Below are 24,276 nucleotides of genomic sequence, written 5' to 3' on the forward strand. Positions count from 1 at the left end.
CCATGTTTTATAGCGGTTGTACCGAATGACCTGATATTTCGGGACATACAAGTAAGCAAGTGAAAACATGAGTTTTTCAAATAGTTAAAAGAGAGTCAGTTACTTTGCTTCACAACCGTGTGGTCCTTTGCAGGTGTCTGAATGATGTCACATCCTGTCACATGATATTGACCTCATGACTTGATCCAAAATGGTCCCTTTATACTGTCATTCAGTTAATCCAAATGACATCAATGAAATTCGTCTTTTTCATAACAAAGCAATGACTTCTACACATAATTTTAATACCATTTTGAACTGTGTTAATATATGATGTTATAAAATCATGCCAGAATAAAAATATATACATTTATTACATTTTAAGATATTTTAATCACAAATGAAATGGACGGTTAAACCTAATGACCTTTTGACACTTCAAAATCTTTAAAATACCTTTTTTATGTAGCAAAATATAATTAAAACCTTTTGGATTCAATAAAAGAGATCAAGTTGTACTACCTTACATACTTTGGATGTCATATTATTGTTTTTTATTATTATTGTGGGTCATGTCATTGACCCACATAATGAATTGATTATCTGATATTTTAAGAGACTTCTTTACCTTTACAAAGTCTTATAAAGATATTTCTGTATGTTGGTTGCACCATATGACTTTGATTTTATTTGATATATATATTTTTTTAATTTATAATATATAAAATATGAAAAATAATTGTATTTAAAACTTTTAGGAATACATTTTTGAATAAATTAGTAGATTTGGACCAATATATTTGTGTCATTGATCTGAAAATAGTCCTTTTTGATTTCATATTGTCTGCAGTCTACACATCTGTACTTGGTCATAGCCATCATGAAAATCATGTCTGTTTTTTGTGGTTCTGTTCTGTGTTCTTCTGGAAGTGAAGGCGAGTTCTACAGCAGGAACAGATCACATGATTAAAAGCTCGGCTAAGCAAACAGCAAGAGCGATAACTCACAACAGAGCTTGCCTGTCCTTTCACTCGGCCTCTTTGCATTGCAGACGGCATCGGCTTGTTGAGGTATAAAGCTCTGATCCTTGTCCTGGAGTTGGTTAACATCAAAGTCAACAGCTAAGGGAAAAAGTGAATAGAAGAACTCGTACAATCAATTCATGCAAACAAAATCACTTAAGCTGCAGACTGAAGTCTGGGTAAATGTCTCATAGCAGCGGTCATGTAAAAGAACCTCGGTTTTTCGAGATCTTTTCTAAGCTGTTGCACGTAGCTAAAAAAAGCATGAATGAAGGGGCGAAGGATTGAATGGAAGCTCAGCCTGTGATGATGACAGAGCTGCTAAATGAGGCGTGCACATCACTTACTGGCCCGAAAATGGTACTTTCTCTCTTTTGCTCTTTGCAAAGCTGCTCATTATTATAGTCTTGTTTTTAAAGGCTTTCGTTTCTTACTGAAGCCACTGTAATAGGGTCTGTCCATTAGTGGTCATCTTAATAGTTTTCATGGTTTCTTGTGTGATTCCTGCTGTAGTTTTACAGTCAGTGAGACTGAGTGAAATAAGAGGCTTATTTAAGCCTGCTGTTTTATTGCTGGATAGAGTGTTGTTGAGAACCAGAGGACAGAAGAGAGTTTTTAGTGCTCACCTCTTCCCGTGTCTCTGCATTTATTATTAATCACCTCTGTGGATATCCCCATGGTCATCCATCACCCTCTGGAATCACATTACCAAACAATGGATCTCCCTGCTATTGATGTGTCTGTTTGTGCTTGTGTACTGTACATGTGTGTGTATATGTGTGTAATCTTAGATGGCAGGCCCATGGACCTTCATCAGTCTGTTCACTGACCGTCTGATGCATTTTGCACATGAAACTGGAAATCACTTTCTTGATCTGGCAAGATCTTATCTGATTGACTAGACTTGCGCACATTTCTGGTGTTTGCATATACAGGGATTTTTTATTAGGGGTTCAAGCGCATAGCGCTGAAACCTTATTGTAACTCTTCAAATTTCCAAGGATCAGCATTTTCCCCTAAAAGTGATCGGGCAGACCAAACCGTAAGTCCTAGTTACTTGAATCTTTGAGGGGTGGTAGTACTCACACTGTCTACAACGTCACAGGGTTGCTACAGCGGTCAAAAGTACGAAATGCCTAAACTGCCATTAGGCGTAGGATTTTTTTGAAAAACCTACTTTTGCGAACTAGTCCTAGGTTTTTGGCCCGATCGAAACCAAACCAGTGCAGCATGATTCTCTGCAGTCTGATAATTATCAAAAAAAGTTGAAATTTCCTTTCACGGTCCCTAAGGGCCGCCAAAACGTTAGAAGTGGGTGGAGCCACTTATAACTCGTGAACGGAATGAGATATTTTCACCAAACTCTGCACATTATGTAAGAGCTCATTCTGTGGTCGCGTGAAAAATGATGCGGTGACTGGCCACTTGGTGGCACTATAACAGGGAAATAAACATGAAAACGGCTATAACTACTTCACCGTTAGTCTGATTGACTTGAAAATTGGGATGCAGTGTCTTCGATCGAGATGCCATGATTGTTTATGAGGACATTGTCGTATCTTAAAAAACATGTCCGCCATTGGCCAATGAAATTTGAGCAGTTTTCAGACAAGGTTAAAGGTCTTTGCACACTGAGTCCAAAATTTTTGTATGCGCTTTTTCGTATTTATCATACTAAAAATGTGTCACAGACAGAAATCTTGCACACTGAGTCTGATGCGTATTAATTGATCCATTGCGAAAAATTCGCGAAACAATAGAAAGTGTTCAAGCAGTGAGGATGATTTTGTTGTCCTTTCTTTTCTTAAAACGAGAAAAAGAAAGGAAATATTTGGTCCATCCAATCCTGAGATTGCGTAGAGAGGAAGGAGAGTTCCACTATCCACCAATAATAACTGTATGTGTAGGAAATACTGTTGTTATACATAATCAAAAACTTTTATATTTCGTCTCTTTGTATTCCATACTTTGTCTTACAGTGCGAAGTGGATTAACTTGACAGACGCCATTCTGGATTTTGCCGTTTGCTTGTACGGTGGCTCTGAATTGTCAAGACACCTCTCATAATGCTTGCTACGGACCCGAAAAATGCAGACAATTGAACCTGATCCGAATTTTTTTTTTTTTATGATGGATGAAAGTTTGGAGGCAGTGTGTAAATGTGATTGACAAAACGTGAGGTTGTATTTATTTTTTAACGTACAAAAATTTCGGACGCGAATTTCGAACTGTGCAAAGACCTTAACGGAGGCCAATCGGAATGAAACTCACTGGGCCTGTTTGACTCACGGCGCGTTTTTCACGTGCGTAAAGGATTGTGTATTGTGCAATTTTTTGCACACGCCCACGACATTCGTAACTCATTCTAAGCAACTTTGCCACCGCTGTCCATCAAAACGTTAGTTAAATATTGGAGATTGTTTCGAAAACCAACTTTGGAGAACTAGTTTTGGCTTAAAGGTTTGGAGAACTTTGGAGAACTAGTTTTGGCTGTTACGTAACAGTCGGGATCATTAATATGCACGCCCCCAATATTTGCATATGCCATCCCATGTTCAAGGCATTAGACAAGGGCAGGCAGTATTAACGTCTGGATCTGTGCACAGCTGAAGCAACAGACTAGGTAAGCAAGCAAGAACAATAGCGAAAAATGGCAGATGGAGCAATAATAACTGACATGATCCATGATAACATGATATTTTTAGTGATATTTGTAAATTGTCTTTCTAAATGTTTCGTTAGCATGTTGCTAATGTACTGTTAAATGTGGTTAAAGTTATCATTGTTTCTTACTGTATTCACGGAGACAAGAGCCGTCGTTATTTTCATTATTAAACACTTGCAGTCTGTATAATTCATAAACACAACTTCATTCTTTATAAATCTCTCCAACAGTGTAGCATTAGCCGTTAGCCACGGAGCATAGCCTCAAATTCATTCAGAATCAAATGTAAACATCCAAATAAATACAATACTCACATAATCCGATGTATGCATACAGCATGCATGACGAACACTTTGTAAAGATCCATTTTGAGGGTTATATTAGCTTTGTGAACTTTGTTTATGCAATGATAGCGTCGAGAGCTCGTGAGGGGGTGGAGAGCGCAAGAAATTAAAGGGGCTGCAGCCTGAATCGGCGCATTTCTAATTATGCCCCAAAATAGGCAGTTAAAAAAAAAAAAAAAAAAAAAAAATCTATGTTGTATTTTGATCTGAAACTTCACAGACACATTCAGGGGATACCTTAGACTTATATTACATCTTGTAAAAAAACGTTCGATGGCACCTTTAACCTCGATAGCTGTTAAAAAGCTTTATAAACCATACATTTCCTATGGTAAATTGCCTATATTGGCTTTAAATGGTCTTTTCCATCTATGATAGAGATGGTTACAGATATCAAGTTCAATATAAAACATTATACCTTTTTATGCATTTGCTTAAAGGCCTTAAAATGCTTGAATCCCGATAATTGCTGCTCGCAGCTATATTTAATACTTTCAGTATAGTATTTTATAAGTATTATATAGTATTATAAGTATTTTGTGTATACATATTTATGTTGATACATGAGCACCAACAAATCAAATCTTTAAAAGTTTAATTTGAGACACTTAGTAGCAAGTTAAAAAGTTATACACAAGAAAAATTATATATTCCATTTTTTGTTTTGTTTTTAAAATTATCAGTACTTTTGGATGACTGAAATTCATACCAAGTTAGCTTTTATGAAAACCAAGTCTATAATATAATATATTATAATATAATATAATATAATATAATATAATATAATATAATATAATATAATATATAGACCAGACATCGTATACAGCGAGTCAAATGTCTGGCTACGTGAGACTGTGTGTGTTTCCTTTGCCAATCAGAAGTGAGGGGCTTCCAACAGTACATGCGCATGTATGTGTACACACACACACACACACAATTAAACAAAGGCATACAGCCATACAGGAAAATACCCAAACCCACCCTCACTTGCATTCAGTGTTACAGGATAAACACACTTCATCTTGCCTTTCCTCACAGTTACTCTGTCTGATGCCTTGTCTCGCACATAGTCACAAAATTCTCCACATTTCTTGTCAGTTCTGTTCCTGAAGATCCCCACACTCTTTAGGCTCATTGTGTGAAGTGGAAGTGATGTGTGGCTTTGCTTTCTGTGCCTCAGAGAGACATAGAGTCTGTATAATAATGTACCCCAGCTCTTACAGAACAGCATACTGTACAGATGGCCTCCCCGCAGGAGCTGGAACATGTCCCCAAAACACTGGATCAGCACTAAATGTGTGTGTGTGTGTATTGCATATTCACATATGTATGTTGACTGAAACAGACTGCTGTGTGTGTGGACATAATTTTGCTGACATTTTTGGACTAAATGTCTCTACAGACAATGTTTTCTTCAGAATTCTTTTGGGGTTTTACACATCTAAATTTCACTTAATATAAGACAACAATAATAATAAAAAAACAAAAGCAACTTACATTTTACATATAATATCACTGCATCTCATGGCAATAGGCTGCCGTCTGATGTTTTTCCATTGATGTTTGCATAAAGTTGAGCTTCTCTCAGATGCTCTCAATGCTTTCCCTGACCTGCTGTCAATCCCACAATCCACCACGCAAGTGTGAAGCTCATCTTCCATAGGAATTCATTAAAAAGGCTCTGCTACACCAATGGACACGCACTTTTTAAACAGGGCGAATTTCACGTGACCAACTAAACCCGATGTGAAGTATATATAACCATAAAGATAACTATAACGATATGTATTAGTCCATACCATCGTGCAATAATGTTTTGTTTATTATAACTGTGCACACAGTTATGTAGTCTGCTGCTTTAAGTACACAACCTCTTTAAAGTCGGGTGGATTCTGATTGGCTGTTAATGTTTTTATTGTTCATCGGCTGGAAAAAATCTTGCTGAAAGTGATTTCAACTATATCGTTCTTCTATGTCGTTATCATTATTAGTTGTTGTGTGTACTTTCCTAATCTTCATAGAATTAGAAAAATTACTAAAACTTTATAGTTATAGTTATCCAACGTGATCTCATGAGAATGTGTTTTTTTTTTTTTTTTACGTAAAGTGGTTCTACAACACGTACATTTACTTATGTTTTCATACATACAAAAACGTACAATATTTACGTATTTATAGCTCAAAAATGTAAAAAAACAGCAATAAAATGTAAATCTTTTATGTATCCAAGTGTGAATGTGTATGAATCCCATGTATTAATATCAAAATCGTGGCATTATTGTTTTAAATATGTTGTATTCAATTCTTATATCAATACATGTTTTGGTCGAATTTGTTGAATGCAGTTTACTCGTCTACTTAATATGAAATAACATTTCTGTTCATGACGTTCGGAGGATTACATAATAAACAAGACTACACTTAGAAACCTTAAAATGAATAAAATTTCTGTAATTGTTTAACCATTTTGTAATATTTAGTTTGTTTGCTATGCGACACAGAAGGTGTTTCCTCCTATGCAGCGACTGACAATTCAACCATAAGGTACACACAAATCAGGGATCCTTTTGATCAATATGTTTGATCGGAACAGATCCAAATTCAGCCTTTTATCCAGATATCTTTATCTTCATTCTCAGCAGTGACCCTCACGGTCAAAGCCCGCTCTCGTTATGATTCAAATTTGAAAGTTGCGCCCTCAAAAACCTTTACAACATGGTTTACGGCACTGATATCGAATGCTCATTGGTTACTCTGACACAGATTGCGACATGCCGTGTTTCAGTGGATTGACATTTGTAATGAGTGCTCGCCTTCATGGAGAGAAGCCGGATTCATATTTTCATGGATAAATAACTTAAATATCCAATCAAAAAAACATTACCATCAGAGAGGGCTGCGACTGCAACTCATCATCATTTGAACTACTTTTGGTACCACTTATGACATTTTCGCAATAAATAAATTATTGTGATTACGCTTGTTTGTCAGTTATTCTTTTATTTATGACAGTACTTACTTTTAATAAATGGTTATGGGTAGGTTTAGGGGTAGGTGTAGGATTAGTGGCTTAAAATATCGTTTTAATGTTATATTTTTACTAAAATTGACATTTTCCTACACATTTCTGTCCATTATGTTTTATTCTTTTAAAAGCCCGCTGAAGTGTCTTGGAACGCGTTATTCAATGTGTTGATGTAATTTCAACTGAAACAGGAAGACAGGGCGGGACATATCAAACATATGCCCTGCCCTTTTTAAAAATAGCCAATCGCGTTTTGTTTATCTTACAGCTCAGCCAGAGCCGTTAGACTCTGTAAAACCTCAGTTTCCTTATAATCTCTAACCGTTCCTCCTCCTAATGCCCTCTATACCACTTTAAAATACAGCATTATGTGCAGAATTCAAATGGGTCCGATACCTTTTGTGGTCTGAGCCGACTCGTGAATATGATCCAGTCTCTGCTCTCGTGTCTCTGCAGTTCACATGACACTAACGCGAAAACGGACTTCATTCGTGTCAATGGAGAGCACATTTACACTGTCTGAATCGTTCCCTATTCTGTATATTGTGCATTATGTGTCATTCACCATGTAGAAACTAGTAAATGTGTGAACAAATTACCGATTTCAGCCGAGGCTTCAGTGTCTGTTGATAGTGTAGGAGGGGCGAGACTTCAGATTCTAGAGAGCATTTGATTGGACTGAAGATTTGATGAAGTGCGATGTGATGTCATGAAAAACCCTGATCCATTTTAGCGTAAGTGAGAGACTGTAAGTTTTGAATGCTTATCTCTCCTAAATGTGAATTTTGTCATTGTTTTGGAGCACACTAGCTTATTAATAGCCTTAAAGGGTTAGTTCACCCAAAAATGAAAATTCTGTCATTTATTACTCACCCTCATGCCGTTCCACACCCGTAAGACCTTCATTAATCTTCAGAACACAAATTAAGATATTTTAGTTGAAATCCGATAGCTTCGTGAGGCCTCCATAGGGAGCAATGACACTTCCTCTCTCAAGATCCATAAAGGTACTAAAATTATATTTAAATCGGTTCATGTGAGTATAGTGGTTTAATATTAATATTATAAAGCGACGAGAATATTTTTGGAGCGCCAAAAAAAAACAAAATAATGACTTATTTAGTGATGGCAGATTTCAAAACACTGCTTCAGGAAGCTTCGGAGCATAATGAATCAGCTTATCGAATCATGATTCAGATCGTGTGTCAAACTGCCAACGGCTGAAATCATGTGACTTTGGCGCTCCGAACAGAATATTCGATACACTGATTCATAACGCTCGGAAGCTTCCTGAAGCAGTGTTTTGAAATCGGCCATCACTATATAAGTCGTTATTTAGTTTTTTTGGCGCACCAAAAATATTCTCGTCGCTTTGTAATATTAATATTGAACCACTGTACTCACATGAACTGATTTAAATATGATTTTAGTGCCTTTATGGATCTTGAGAGAGGAAGTGTCCATTGCTCTCTATGGAGGCCTCACGGAGCTATCGGATTTCAACTAAAGTATCTTCATTTGTGTTCTGAAGATTAACGAAGGTCTTACAGGGTGAGTAATAAATGACAGAATTTTCATTTTTGGGTGAACTAACCCTTTAATGCTAACATATTCATGCTAAAAGCTAAAAAACTTAAATTTTAATTTCAGGGGGACTTTAATATTCTATATAAAATGGGTATGTCTTGGTTCGGGATGGGGTTTAGGGATCTTACATTTATCTACAAAACGATAAAAGGGAAATTATACATATATCTTTATGACATGAAAGATTCGTACATTTTTTTATTTTTTTCGCTGAATAAATATGCCAATATTGTACGTTTCAGCACCTTTCTAAACATACAAAAATGTATGTTTTGCGTCTTTGAAAGTTACGTATTAATACCTACGTATTAACAATGAGACCAGGCTGAGTTATCATTATAGTTATTGTTATTGTCTATTGTGCGAATGGGCCATAATTTGTTTAGAAGTCATACAGTGAGTGATCGTGCTGTATTGCTGAATTCATAACAGCATACTACCATATACTCTGACTATTTCTGCAATTACTTTATATTATATTAAGAGTAGTATTCTAGTATGCTCTTCCGAATTCAGCCTGTTTTTGATTCACTAAAAAAAAAACAGGTCATAAGACTCATGTTTGTGAGTCGAATAACAGTGGTGGAATTGCTTGTTTTTGCATGCTGCCAATGTGTACAGCTTGATAGAAAGATATTTCTTGCCAGTATATCTTTTAATTGACAAACTCGCATTCACAACTCAAAAAATAAAAAAATCATTTTTGCCATGGCAAAAAACGCTGCCCATAATGGATAGTAAACCTGTGGGGAATTTAAAAATCATTAGTTCAATATAAAAACAATAGAAGTCTCCACAATGATAAACGTTATGTGTGTGTATATGTGAAGGTGTTGAGATTAGATAGTATATTTTTCGTCAGGTTTTGCTAAGGCTGTGTTCCTCCACATGCAGATATTTTAGACGGGCTGTTCGTTTGAAGTACATACTGCTAGTCTGTGTCTGCATTTCTATGTTCTGCCCTAAGGATGCCTGTTCCCTCTCATCCGCTGAGCTTTAATTTGTGTGAGAGATAAGAGTCTGCCTGAGAAAGTGGGAGCTGTGAGGGTGTGTGTGAGCTGCAGATAGTCGCCCAACTCTCCATCTCAAAGCAGCTTTTACGCTCTCAGATTCTTTTAAGCAATGGTATCTTTCCTGCAACAGCCTGAAAGTCAACAGCAAATGACATTTAACATTACCCAGCCTGTAAAATACTACCTCAAATGGATGCCTGTGCTTTAGAGCTATGGGAGAAGAAGTTGAATATAATAAGAGCTTTTACAACACTTCTCCAACAATTTGTCCTTGGAACATTGTAATCAGATTCATCTAGTCTCTTTTTTTCAGTAATGGCAAACAGTTCTCACAGATTGCCTGTAGCATTGAGGCAAGGAAATTTGCTTAATTAAAAGCCTTTTCTCCTGAGGACCGCAGCAAATCTGGTTTCTAATCAGGAAAGATGCGGTATAGTTTGATTTTGTACTGAATCTTTCAGTCACATCTTTTCATAGTCTTCACAAAGACCAACCTTCACCATTCTAATTGCACTGACTTCAATATTTTTCATATTCAGGCTTTTTGAAACCTTTGTTCACTGTTAATTGACATACTGCAAGTAGTCGGGAGTGTTTTGTGAATAGGCAGTATGCACCTCCTGACCCTGAGGTTTCCTCCGTCAATGTTCTCCTGCCTCTCTATTAGATCCAGCGATAGTGCAAAGAAAGCACCTGGCAGATCACCAAAAGAAATCACAAATTTTCCAAATGAGCCACTGAAGAATAATTCATTTTTTGTATTGTTTGCAGCACGCCAGCACCCCTGAGCTCCAGCAGACAATGCTAATCCAAACATGCGCTCATATAAACACTGATTGAAGGCTAATCTGTCTTGCTTGAATACTGTAAAGTTGATACTGGGCCAATTAAAGAAACAGTTCACACAAAAAGAAGATATTTTGAAAAATGTCTTGTTTGTTGTTCATACAATGAAAGTCAATAGGGTTCAATCAGTGCTGTTTTTGAAGCCATTGAGTTCCTTGTATGGACAAAAACAGCTGAAACATTCTTCAAAGTAGTGCTGCGCGATTAATCGAAATAAAACTGAAATTGTGATATGGCTTAGTCCGATTATCAAATCGCAAAGGCTGCAATTTAAATAAATAAATACACTGAACAAAATTATAAACGCAACACTTTTGTTTTTGCCCCCATTTTTCATGAGCTGAACTCAAAGATCTAAGACATTTTCTATGTACACAAAAGGAATATTTCTCTCAAATATTGTTCTAAATCTGTGTTAGTGAGCACTTCTCCTTTGCCGAGATAATCCATCCACATACAGGTGTGGCATATCAAGATGCTGATTAGACAGCATGATTTTTGCACAGGTGTGCTTTAGTCTGGCCACAATAAAAGGCCACCCTAAAATGTGCAGTTTTATCACACAGCACAATGCCACAGATGTCACAAGTTTTGAGGGAGTGTGCAATTGGCATGCTGACTGCAGGAATGTCCACCAGAGCTGTTGCCAGTGAATTGAATGTTCATTTCTCTAGCATAAGCCGTCTCCAAAGGCCTTTCAGAGAATTTGGCAGTACATCCAACCGACCTCACAACCGCAGACCGCGTGTTACCACACCAGCCCAGGACCTCCACATCCAGCATCTTCACCCCCAAGATCATCTGAGAGATGACCAGACCAGCCCTGAGACAGCTGCTGCAACAATCGGTTTGCATAACCAAAGAATTTCTGCACAAACTGCCAGAAACCGTCTCAGGGAAGCTCATCTGCATGCTCATCGTCCATTCTAATCTGGGTCTCGACCTGACTGCAGTTCGTCGTCGTAACCGACTTGAGTGGGAAGATGCTCACATTTGATGGCGTCTGGCACTATGGAGAGATGTTCTCTTCACGGATGAATCCCGGTTTTCACTGTACAGACAGCGTGTATGCCATCGTGTGGGTGAGCGGTTTGCTGATGTCAACTGTGACGAGCAGGGTGGCGAGAGCCGTGAGGGAACGGCGCGAGGCCAGTGACGCGAGTGTTAATGAGCATCACCTGCGAGGCGTGCCGGCCTCGAGTCTCTCACGGAGGAGCTCCGGAGGCATAAAAGGAGGAGCGACGTCAGTGAAGGACGAGAGAGGACCAGGCCTGGACTTTATGTTATGTTTTATTATGTTTGTGTGGCCGGCAGACGTCCGCGAGGGTCTGCCGGCATTACTTTCGTTTTGTTCTTTGTTTATTTTGAATTAAAGTTACGTTGAATGTTCGCCGGTTCCCGCCTCCTTCTTCCCGTTTACGAACTGTGCTACATCAACGTTGTGGATCAAGTGCCCCATGGTGGCGGTGGGGTTATGGTATGGGCAGACGTATGTTATGGACAACGAACACAGACATTGTGCTGTGTGATAAAACTGCACATTTTAGGGTGGCCTTTTATTGTGGCCAGCCTAAGGCACACCTGTGCAATAATCATGCTGTCTAATCAGCATCTTGATATGCCACACCTGTGAGGTGGATGGATTATCTCGGCAAAGGAGAAGTGCTCACTAACACAGATTTAGACTGATTTTTGAACAATATTTGAGAGAAATAGGCCTTTTGTGTACATAGAAAAAGTCTTAGATTTTTAAGTTCAGCTCATGAAAAATGGGGGCAAAAACAAAAGTGTTGCATTTATAATTTTTTTCAGTGTAGATATTTTATTTTTAATTTAATACAGTTATTGTTATTATTGGTCGCACCACATGATGTGTGGTCACTCCAAATGACATAAAGTCCTTAAATTTCATTAAAAATCTATTTAAAGAGATCAATAAACAATTGTATACAAAAAAAAAAAAATAGATTTAAACCAGATTTTATTAAAATTTCACAGAATTTTCAAAAACACAAATTTTTTAAACATTTTCTTATATTAAAAAAAAATCACATCGCAAACATAAGTGCACCATTTCATTTAAAGGTGCCCTAGAATTGAAAATTGAATTTATCTTGGCATCGTTAAATAACAAGAGTTCAGTACATGGAAATGACATACAGTGAGTTTCAAACTCCATTGTTTCCTCCTTCTTATATAAATCTCATTTGTTTAAAAGACCTCCGAAGAACAGGTGAATCTCAACATAACACCGTTACGTAACAGTCGGGATCATTAATATGTACGCCTCCAATATTTGCATATGCCAGCCTATGATTGAGGCATTACACAAGGGCAGCCAGTATTAACGTCTGGATCTGCACAGCTGAATCATCAGACTAGGTAAGCAATCAAGGACAACAGCGAAAAATGGCAGATGGAGCGATAATAACTGACATGATCCATGATTACATGATATTTTTAGTGATATTTGTGAATTGTCTTTCTAAATGTTTCGTTAGCATGTTGCTAATGTACTGTTAAATGTGGTTAAAGTTACCATCGTTTATTACTGTATTCACGGAGACAAGAGCTGTCGTTATTTTCATTATTAAACACTTGCAGTCTGTATAAATCATAAACACAACTTCATTCTTTATAAATCTCTCCAACAGTGTAGCATTAGCCAGTTAGCCACGGAGCACAGCCTCAAACTCATTCAGAATCAAATGTAAACATCCAAATAAACACTGTACTTACGCGATTAGATATGCTGCATGACGAACATTTTGTAAAGATCCATTTTGAGGGTTATATTAGCTGTGTGAACTTTGTTTATGCAATCATAGAGTCGAGAGCTCGGGAGGGGGCGGAGAGCGCGAGCAATTAAAGGGGCCGCAGCCTGAATCGGCTCATTTCTAATGATGCCTCAAAATAGGCAGTTAAAAGAAATTAATTAAAAAAAATCTATGGGGTATTTTGAGCTGCAACTTCACAGACACATTCAGGGGACACCTTAGACTTATATTACATCTTGTAAAAAAACATTCGATGGCACCTTTAAGTTGACTTTCATTTAAGTTGAAATTAATTAATTCTTTAATTCATCAAGGACACATTAGGCTTAAATTGATCAAAAGTGACAGTAAAGACATTTATAATTTTACAAAAGATTCTATTTCAAATAAATGCTGTTGTTTTGAACTTTCTATTCATCAAAGAATCCTGGCAAATAAAATATATCACAGTTTCCAATATGAACATTGATAATAATCTGAAATGTTTCTTGAGCAGCATATCAGCATATTAGAATGCTTTCTAAAGAATCATGTGACTGAAGACTGGAGTAATGATGCTGAAAATTCAGCTTTGATCACAGGAATGAAATTCAATTGAATATAAAAGCACAAAAACCGCCAATCTATGACAAATATCCGTCATGGAAAACTGCAGTGGTCACACCACATGATATTTTCAAATTCAGTCAAAATTTACAGGCACAGAATTGGCCACCTAAACAAAACAAGGACCCCCTGTGCTTTTGTTTAAAATTTGAAAACTGATAAATTATAACAGCCATATTTATCAGTATTCTAATTTTACAGTTATACTGTAAAATATATATTTTAATAATTAAAAATAATTGTAATATTTATTTAAATACAATACATTTTTCGCAAATGCAATTTTTATCAGATTTTTTTTCCCCAAATCATGCAGCCCTACTTCAAAACAGAATTTTCATTTTGGGGTGAACTATATTTTCATTTAATTTAAGTTTTTCCTCCATACTTAGTGCTGCACTGCTGCCTGCATGTAAAATCACAATTCTTCATGAATTACAAAGGATTCAGACCAAAAAACACAAATCCAAACCTCAGCCAACTTTTAAACCTCGCTATATCATCAACTTCCAGAAAGAAAAAGACTAAATCGCTTGATGTTCTTGCTAAATGTTCTCTTTGCAAGCACATGCCAAAGCCTCAAACCAATCAATCCTTTCATTCTGGCTCAGCATAGCTATTGCCAAGTTATGGCATTATGAGCATCTTAACTTGGCAGCTCAGTTTTTTGCGTGCTTTTCACCTGTGGCTTTATAAACAAATCTGACTAAATGTTTACAGCTTTGACGAGACATATACAGAGTGAGCCCGTGTAGTATAACAGTTGTTGTATGTTTGGTTGTAGCAGGTTTGGATGGAGCGTTGTGTGTGTGTTGTGGTTTGGACTTTGAGCTTGTGTTTGGTTGCGAGTGTGTAGGCAGTGAGGAAATGCTGACTGGCCGCAGTAAAGTGCTGACATTAAAAGAGACAGTGCCTGAAATAAGACATGGATCCGTAGAGACCAGCACGTATTCAGGGAAGAGAAGAAAACACACATTGATTTATGCATTCAATGAGATTGTTTTACTAAAACAAAACAACAGCTACTACTTTCCACTCTATATTTCTTATTCGATCTACTTCTGTCTTTCTCTCGCAAACACAAGATCACGCAGTCATTCTGAACTTTCACATACTTTCCAGGGCTGTATGATACTGTTCTCAACTCAGACACACACAGTGAGTGCGTCATTGCTTACAATGCAGTGTGGGATTTTTGGTAATCTTTCCATGAATGATCAGATAATCAGGTCCTTTTCTGGATGAGGAAATGCTGATCATCACCACAGTCTTGTTTATTTCTCACACATGCATGTATTGTGAAATGAGTGTCTTTGTCTTATTGCCAAATATCTGTTTATGGGTTTGTGCAGTTACTGTCAGGCCTACTTTACGTACTAATATTGATTTTTCTAGAAGCCTGTCTGGCTAGACTGTGAGAGGAACTGTTGTGATTTATGCCTGAAAATCTTGTTTTATAAATTTATTTTTCTTTTGATGCTTTCAGGCTTCTGTATTTAGACTTCAGAGAAAGATTTAGGTGCAGAATTTAATGACCTATTTGGCAGATTTTATACCGTTTACCTTATGATCAGTAATAATTCATAAATTATACGTTAATATTGCCAGTCAATTTAAAAATTCACGATATTCCAGTTAATTAATCAAAATAAATCACAATTATTTTACTTTAAAAGAACATATTTGTGTAATGTTTTCAGACACTCGAATGTTAATTGAAATTTTTAAACATAGTCATAGCCTTTTGTTTTATGAATATTTTATCTGCAAGTACATTTTTTGATGTACACTACAAGTGCACTTCTTTTTCTCAAGGGACAACTGTGTTGATCTGCTATGCACTTAGTACTTTAAGCTTGAATTGCTCAGATTAAATTGCTTTACATAATTTGCATACAGTTCAGGAGGGCATGATTAAATGTGTTAATTTTTTATCCCATATTTTTACAAGTAATGTACTGTATTAAATTATCATGTTAAACAGTAATTGAGATTTTTTTAAATTAAAATATTGTATTAAGGTGTTCTTTTGTTTTAGACGGACAGGGCTGCCATTCTCATTAGTATGCATGATGTATGCAAACGAACATCCATATCCTGTGCTCAACAGCCGTACTGAACCATGTCAGACTCTGACTTGCGTTCTTTTGAGAAATGACTTGCTTACTAGAGGTGCTGCTTCCCCATTCATTTATCTCACCCTAGATTTGAAAGTATATACCATAATGTTATTTGAAGTTAGAAAGACACCCAAAGCTTGAACTTGGAAGAGCATTTCTGAGAGATCAGAAATTTCCCACTAATTTCCAGTTGCAAACTATATGGTATGGAAGCTAGTTTCCATCAAAAAGGTAATTGTGGCTTTTTAGGCTATATCTCACCATTTTGACTTTTTTCCCCTGCAATTGCAAGTTTGTATATCACAAAAAGGTCAGAATTGTGAGTTATACACTCGCAATTGCAAGAAAAAAGTCAGAAATGTGAGTTTATATTTCAAGTCAGAATTTTGAGATATAAACTTCATTCTTAAAAGGTTAGTTCACCAAAAAAAATGAAATTTCTGTCATTAAGTACTCACCCTCACGTCGTCCCAATCCCGTAAGATCTTCATTCATCTTCATTCATTCATCACAACACAATATATTTTTGATGAAATCTGAGGGTATCTGATCCACACATAGGCAGGAACGTCATTACACCTTTTGAGCTCCAGAAAGGTATTAACCCTTTGAGCTGTACGGTCCCACATATGGGATTTTTATTTCAGTGCCCCTGGGTGTAAGGTTCCACATATGGGATTTCGAACGTTCAGCGACGTCACATAACTGCCAGATTCAAACTGTGCTTCCGCGCTTTTGCTGCGAGATGGACGCGTTCATCTCTTGTCATATATCACAGCTATGCAGTGTTTTCAGCCACATAATGTTTCTTTTAAGGTTTCAGACATTTAAATATTATTATTGTCCGGCTCCTGCGTCAGCATCACATGCATACGTCGTGCTGTTCACGTGTAAAGCGCTCGGACATAAACACGGAAGCCTTCACTGTGTTCACTACGTCAGCTGCGTATGACAACAGTTCAAATTGTTAAATAAAGTCGTTATTTTTGTTTTGTTTTTGCACGCTACAAGTATTCTCGATGCTTCGTAACATTTAAGGTTGAACCACTGTAGTCACGTTGACTATTTTAACGATTTCTTCTTTCTGTATCTCAAAAGGTATACTCTGCCAATGTGTGTTTCAGAAACCCTCAGATTTCATCAAAAATATCTTAATTTGTGTTCCGAAGATGAACGAAGGTCTTACGGGTGTAGAACGACATGAGGGTCAGTACTTAATGAAAGAAATTTCATTTTTGGGTGAACTAACCCTTTAAACTCTAAACAATTCTGACTTAAAGACATAAGAAGTTGCAGTTACCTTTTTTGTTATTAATTCTGTGGTGAAAACAAGCTTCCATAGAATAGAGCTCTATTCGGGAGGAGAATGTCAATGACAATAAACGAGTATATAAATGGCGTCTTATCTCATTTCTGTGGCAATTGTTCTATCACCCTTCCACAACCCCAACTCCACCTTATTTCTATTCATTTCTGTTATTTATTAAGTCATCCTGGGTGTGCTGCAAACCAAAATTAGTTTACCAGTTTATCTCACTCAAGAATTATACAGAATTAATATGTGACATTATGAAATAGATTATTGCTCTCTTTTGATCTGCCAAGTTCAAAAACAACTCGATACAGCACAACAAAATGGATCAGAATGTCAGAACAAACAAAAAGGAAGCAAAACAAACATTTATTGACATTCAAAATCCATTTTTGAATATTTATTCAATGATTTTGTCTGCCAAAATAATCTAACACCTTTGAATTCCCTTAATGTGGGGGCTTTTCTCTGTAAATGTTACAAACCCGTTTCCAAAAAAGTTGGGACATTGTACAAATTGTGAATAAAAAAGGAATGCAATAATTTACAAATCTCATAAACGTATATTTTATTCACAATAGAATATAGATAACATATCAAATGTTGATGACATTTTGAAATGTTATGCCAAATATTGGCTCATTTGGGATTTCATGAGAGCTACACATTCCAAAAAAGTTGGGACAGGTAGCAATAAGAGGCCGGAAAAGTTAAATGTACATATAAGGAACAGCTGGAGGACCAATTTGCAACTTATTAGGTCAATTGGCAACATGATTGGGTATAAAAAGAGCCTCTCAGAGTGGCAGTGTCTCTCAGAAGTCAAGATGGGCAGAGGATCACCAATTCCCCCAATGCTGTGGCGAAAAATAGTGGAGCAATATCAGAAAGGAGTTTCTCAGAGAAAAATTGCAAAGAGTTTGAAGTTATCATCATCTACAGAGCATAATATCATCCAAAGATTCAGAGAATCTGGAACAATGTCTGTGCGTAAGGGTCAAGGCCGGAAAACCATACTGGATGCCTGTGATCTTCGGGCCCTTAGACGGCACTGCATCACAAACAGGAATGCTACTGTAATGGAAATCACAACATGGGCTCAGGAATACTTCCAGAAAACATTGTCAGTGAACACAATCCACTGTGCCATTCGCCGTTGCCAGCTAGAAGCGCAGACGTTTTCTCTGGGCCAAGGCTCATTTAAAATGGACTGTGGCAAAGTGGAAAACTGTTCTGTGGTCAGACAAATCAAAATTTGAAGTTCTTTTTGGAAAACTGGGACGCCATGTCATCCGGACTAAAGAGGACAAGGACAACCCAAGTTGTTATCAGCGCTCAGTTCAGAAGCCTGCATCTCTGATGGTATGGGGTTGCATGAGTGCGTGTGGCATGGGCAGATTACACATATGGAAAGGCACCATCAATGCTGAAAGGTATATCCAAGTTCTAGAACAACATATGCTCCCATCCAGACGTCGTCTCTTTCAGGGAAGACCTTGCATTTTCCAACATGACAATGCCAGACCACATACTGCATCAATTACATTATCATGGCTGAGTAGAAGAAGGATCCCGGTACTGAAATGGCCAGCCTGCAGTCCAGATCTTTCACCCATAGAAAACATTTGGCGCATCATAAAGAGAAAGATGCGACAAAGAAGACCTAAGACAGTTGAGCAACTAGAAGCCTGTATGAGACAAGAATGGGACAACATTCCTATTCCTAAACTTGAGCAACTTGTCTCCTCAGTCTCCAGACGTTTGCAGACTGTTATAAAAAGAAGAGGGGATGCCACACAGTGGTAAACATGGCCTTGTCCCAACGTTTTTGAGATGTGTTGATGCCATGAAATTTTAAATTCTGAATATATTATGTATTATTATATATATTCTGAATAAAATATTGAAATTTGAAACTTCCACATCATTGCATTCTGTTTTTATTCACAATTTGTACAGTGTCCCAACTTTTTTGGAATCGGGTTTGTACATTTATGCAAAATGCAGTTAATTGATTGTTATAATTTAATTGACTTATTTGGTTAAAGTGTTTAATTGATTGAAAGCCCATATTTTTGAAATGACAAAAACCTGTGTGTGTGTGTGTGTGTGTGTGATTTATGAGGACACAAATTTGCATAATGACATGGGTATTACACTGGTATTACAACGTAAACATGAAGTATGAGGACATTTCATGAGTCCTCATATTTAAAATAGCTTTAAAAACATACTAAACAATGTTGTATTAAAAATGTAAAAATGCAGAATGTTTCCTGTGACGAGTAGGTTTAGGAGTATGGGGTCGTGTAGGGGGATAAAATGTACAGTTTGTACAGTATAAAAAATCCATTACGCCTATAGAATGTCCTCATTAAGATAGCAAAACAAACCTGTGTGTGTGTTTTAGCTGTACAAGTGTGTTAAATCCACATTTGTATATTTATTGTCTTTGAGAAGGGGAACTAAATGAAAGAAGTGTTAAAACATGTAAACCCCGAGGGCGTTGTAGAGGAAGGATTATGTTGTCAGAGCCATGCGCATTACGCATCACAGCTTACAGAATAACTACAATATAATAACCTTGGATTACAGCCACTCTCTAACCTGACAGCAAGTTTCATAGACTGTGTTAAATGAGAACATGTAGACAAGAGACAATTATTTTAACACGTGTTCGTAGCACAGAACAGAAGACATCCTGACATTCTTTTATTATCCTTTTTTTATAGATCCTGAAGATTACCAACCACCAATATGGAAATCCTACTGTAAGTATTATTTTTAACATTATACATGTACAGATTGACAATTTTAATGTCTCAAAACTAGACTAGACATTAACAACCAGAATAAAACACACTTGACTGAAGAAATACAATAATCTGGGCTTCAAACATGAGAGCGTTGCATCATGGGAATGTGGTCTGGCATAGAGCAAGTCGACAGAAGCCAGGGTCAGAAATTAACTGTTCCACTACAGGGCAATATAGGGACATTTTTTTCAGCTTTGTAAGAGCAATTTTGATCATTTCCTTAATAAATATATCTGCGTTTTCTTTTAAGTCATATACTTAAATTGAATTACTTCAAAACAAACAAAACAAGCTGAAATTGTTTATGAATTAGTTTACTGATTTTGCAATTTGCATTATGCATTTCATTATTTCATTATTATTTCACTATTATCAAGACTTCACATTGGTTATTTTAGCAAAGAACGTTCCCAACGACTGGTCCATGACTTCATTCTAGCGCAAGTTATGCACTCTCGCAAAAAACTCTTGCTACAATCAAAAAACTCTCGCAAAAAACTCTTGCTACAATCACTGAAGCTGTCTACGCTGCAAAATGAATCTCTTACATGGTATCTTCACTTGTTTATGATGAGAGAATTCACAAGAGTGCAGAATTGAGTCAGTGAGAGTGCACATTTAAACCACCGGTGTTTTCAATGGTGACTAATCTTAATGCCTCTGATTGGCCAATGCATTCATAAGCTCAACACAGACATGTGTGATTGGTTATAATGCGCAACGCTACAGAAAACCCCATAAAAGGAAATAGGATGCAATGTGAGCATATCTAAATGCAACTTTTCACTTTTCATTTATTTATTATCAGAACAGCCGTAATAGATTTAGTTTAATTGTGCAGAGTTATTCTTTCCCCTTATCTTGAATGTGGCATTTATGTTCATTTTGGTGGCATTTTTGCCTTTTAATTCCCAACCCTGACAGGAGTAATTCTCCTCTCAAGGTTTTCCTAGCCAGTGAGCATTATATCAGATTTTTCTAGTCCATCCCACATTTCAACTCATTTTCCCTCGCATTCACTCCCACTGTGCAGTATTTTTAGATCAGGCCCCGTCCTTGTCATTCTAGTGGACGTTGTCCAGAACCCACTGCTTGTTCTGAGCTTCTTTGACAAAAACTTGGCATCGCTGTCAGATGCCTTCCTGCTCCCTGTGAGGAAAAATCTGAGTGCTGAGTCCAGATTCTGTCTGGGCTCAGACTGCGGCGGCCAATCACTGCTCTCCATGATGAGCAGCTTTTAATGAAGTCATCAAGAGAAGGTCACGTCCATGTCGAGCTGAAGTGCCCCCGCACATCTGCTGCGGTTTTTGAGCCAGTATTGATCACTTCACTACCGCTGCTTTCTTCACACTGATCTAAATGCCATTATTAAACTTTTTCCTCACAGTAAAGAACTAATTGATAATACACTGCCAAAGAGTCCACTATGCATTATGCATTCATGTTAGATTTTTTAATGTTATATCTTTTTAACTACCAATTTTGTTATCAGCAATACAATTTGAGTAAATTGTAAAATTAACATGAATTTAAGAATTTTTTGTATTTATTTATTTTTATAGCTTTAATGACAGCAGCACTCAAGCTGGCAAAGGAATAAAAGATTTTCGTGGATTCAGTGTTTAAATATAGTGTTTAAATGTGTTTTTCAATCTAAAACATATATAATAAATAATAAAAATAATTATGTATTTTTTTTACTAGTATCATGATTTATTAAATATAAAATAAAATCACCCCATGCACATGACATTTTACAACCTGAACTAATCTTGCCTTGTCATTAAAAGGTCAAATGATCTGATATTTCAAGAGGGTGAACGTGATTTCACCAAGTAAAACATGTTCCTGGATCAACATTTTTGTTGACCCTGGAACAACATTCCAATCAACCAATCAGATTTGAGGGGCAAGTTTACCGTTTATGTCAGGTTTAGGCTTGCAACCAGTGTTAGGTGCATTTACATCAGTGTTATCACCTATCATTTCCCTCTGATTTTAGGGAAAAGTTAGATTAGGACTAAATTTTCATGCAGGAATGTTGTTCCAGGATCAGCAAAATATGTTGATCCAAGAACATGTCTTACTTGGAGAAATCTCGATGACCATTTGGAGAGACTTCTGGGTCTGCAGGGGTCCTCTCTATGATGTCTTTTGCTTCTGTATGTTTGTTGCACCACAATACTTTGCTTCGGTGGACAAGGTAGCAGTGGAGGCTGGTGCAAAAAATATTTGGGGGGGCGCAAAAAAAAAAATTGTTAAATAACCATTTAACAAGTGATATAATAATGTATCTATCTAAAACATGGAAAATTCAGTATTTAAAGCATGCCATAGGGTTGAGATCTAAAAAAAAAAAAATCTGTATTTATTTAAAAAAAAAAAAAGTAAGATCTTGCCCAATATTGTCCTAGAAACAATGTTCATATTGAAGGCTATAAAAACAAACATGAATGTAACTGTGTAGTATATGCTATAAATTATGTGCAAAAAAAGGGTCAAATCACATTAGGCCTAGGCTACATTCTAAAATTGTACCTTCACAATCTAAAAACAAAATGTTTTTTGAAGCAGAAATTAAATACACTAAACTAAAAATGAAAATAAATAAAAACAAAAGAACAGACTAATAATTATTATTATTTTGATTACCATACAATAGTCACTTTACACAGTTACTGCTATCGTACAAATACACTTAGTTGTAGGTTTGAAATTCTACATATGACATAATTATGTTCGCCAACAAAAACACATTTTCAACAAATATTTTGAGCAAAATGTATTTTACTAATATTGAACTCCGGAAGTTTGAGCTTGCTGAAGGCTCGTCCACGCCTGACTGCAAAATGGAAATATTTTCTCGACTTTCTAACTTTTACAGATGGAGAATATGTCTGTGAAATGTAAATTATTTACTTTCTCACTTTGGTGGTGCGTCGCCCTATTGCCCTAATGAAGAAACCGCCCCTGCAAGGTAGGGTAGGCAATTTTGGAGAGGCTAGCAATAGCAAGCCAGCTTTGAAAGCATGAGGTCCCACAGAGCGCTCTCCAAAGCCACGCCTCCTTCAAAGCACATGAACACACACAGCCAGAGCAGAGTCTGCAAAGCGTCACGAGAGACGGTGTTAAATTACCTCACGTCTCAAAGCACATAACATTACAATAATAATGAACGTAAACAACTTACAGAGCTCTTACTTGTACTGACTGCTGCAGATTCATTTCGGCATTGATAGTGTTGAAACGCATAAATCCCAGACTGAGGACGTGAACAGGATGCAATGATTGGACAAACATTTTTTGGTCCTGAGACTTCCACAGGAGATATTTGTACATGTTTTAATATTTAGACCACTTCTATTATTAATTGCTGTGATGTGAAGAGAGTTTCAATCAATATAACAAAGTGTTTATAAAAAAATTGCCTACCCTACCTTTATGCAGTGAAGCAGTTGGGTTTTTTTTCTAAGAAATAATAATAATAATAAAAGATTATGCCAAACTATCTAATGTTTTCTTTACAAGAATTTGTTCTTTTAATGTACCCCCCCCCCAACCCTTTCGCACGTAAGTTTAAAATATTCTGGCTGACACCCCAGCGTGAGTTTTTTAAGGCAACCATTATTTAGCACGTATTACTTATGGTTTCCATGGTGACGCGTCATTGCTTGTTACGTGACACACCGCAGCACTGTATGAATGATCTGCTTTCATTTAATTTTTCCTTTTTTATTCAAAATATTCACAAATTTGTTAACTATAGCATGAAATATCTAATATTCCGATTGCCAAATATGTGCATGTGGATGTGTTTTGCTGTTTAAACACCTTTATAACGATCGTGTTAGTTGAGCCATATGAGCGATGGGCGCCGCCATGTTAGTTTGCGCCGCACAGAGAATCGGATCTGTTGGATTTACATGTGAATTCATCCACTTCTCCTGAAATACATGAAAGTAAGTGAGTAGGTGAACTGGGGAAGAATAGAGTAAGCTTCAAAGTTACTTTCACAATGTGTATCTGATATGAATAAAACGTGTCGTCTAATTATAATGGAAAGGGTTGTTATTTCCGCTTCTATAGACATAATTGTGTATTTTACGAACTCTAAATATATTGTTTTGTTAGTACTCATGTGTATTTAAATGTCTGAAACCTAAA

At 36.7% G+C, this 24,276-nt stretch overlaps 1 protein-coding gene across 2 annotated transcripts in view; it reads left to right on the forward strand.

The window, feature by feature from the left end:
* chn2 (chimerin 2) overlaps window positions 1-24,276 on the forward strand; it is a 65,319-nt gene that overhangs the window by 4,689 nt on the left and 36,354 nt on the right. For both annotated transcript variants that reach the window (XM_048153204.1, XM_048153205.1), the window contains one exon: window positions 20,029-20,067. In XM_048153204.1, the coding sequence (XP_048009161.1) occupies window positions 20,029-20,067 (39 nt within the window). The remainder of the gene's footprint in view (window positions 1-20,028; window positions 20,068-24,276) is intronic.

This window comes from Megalobrama amblycephala, linkage group LG13 (genome assembly GCF_018812025.1).
Source record: "Megalobrama amblycephala isolate DHTTF-2021 linkage group LG13, ASM1881202v1, whole genome shotgun sequence".
Classification (NCBI taxonomy): Eukaryota; Metazoa; Chordata; class Actinopteri; order Cypriniformes; family Xenocyprididae; genus Megalobrama; species Megalobrama amblycephala.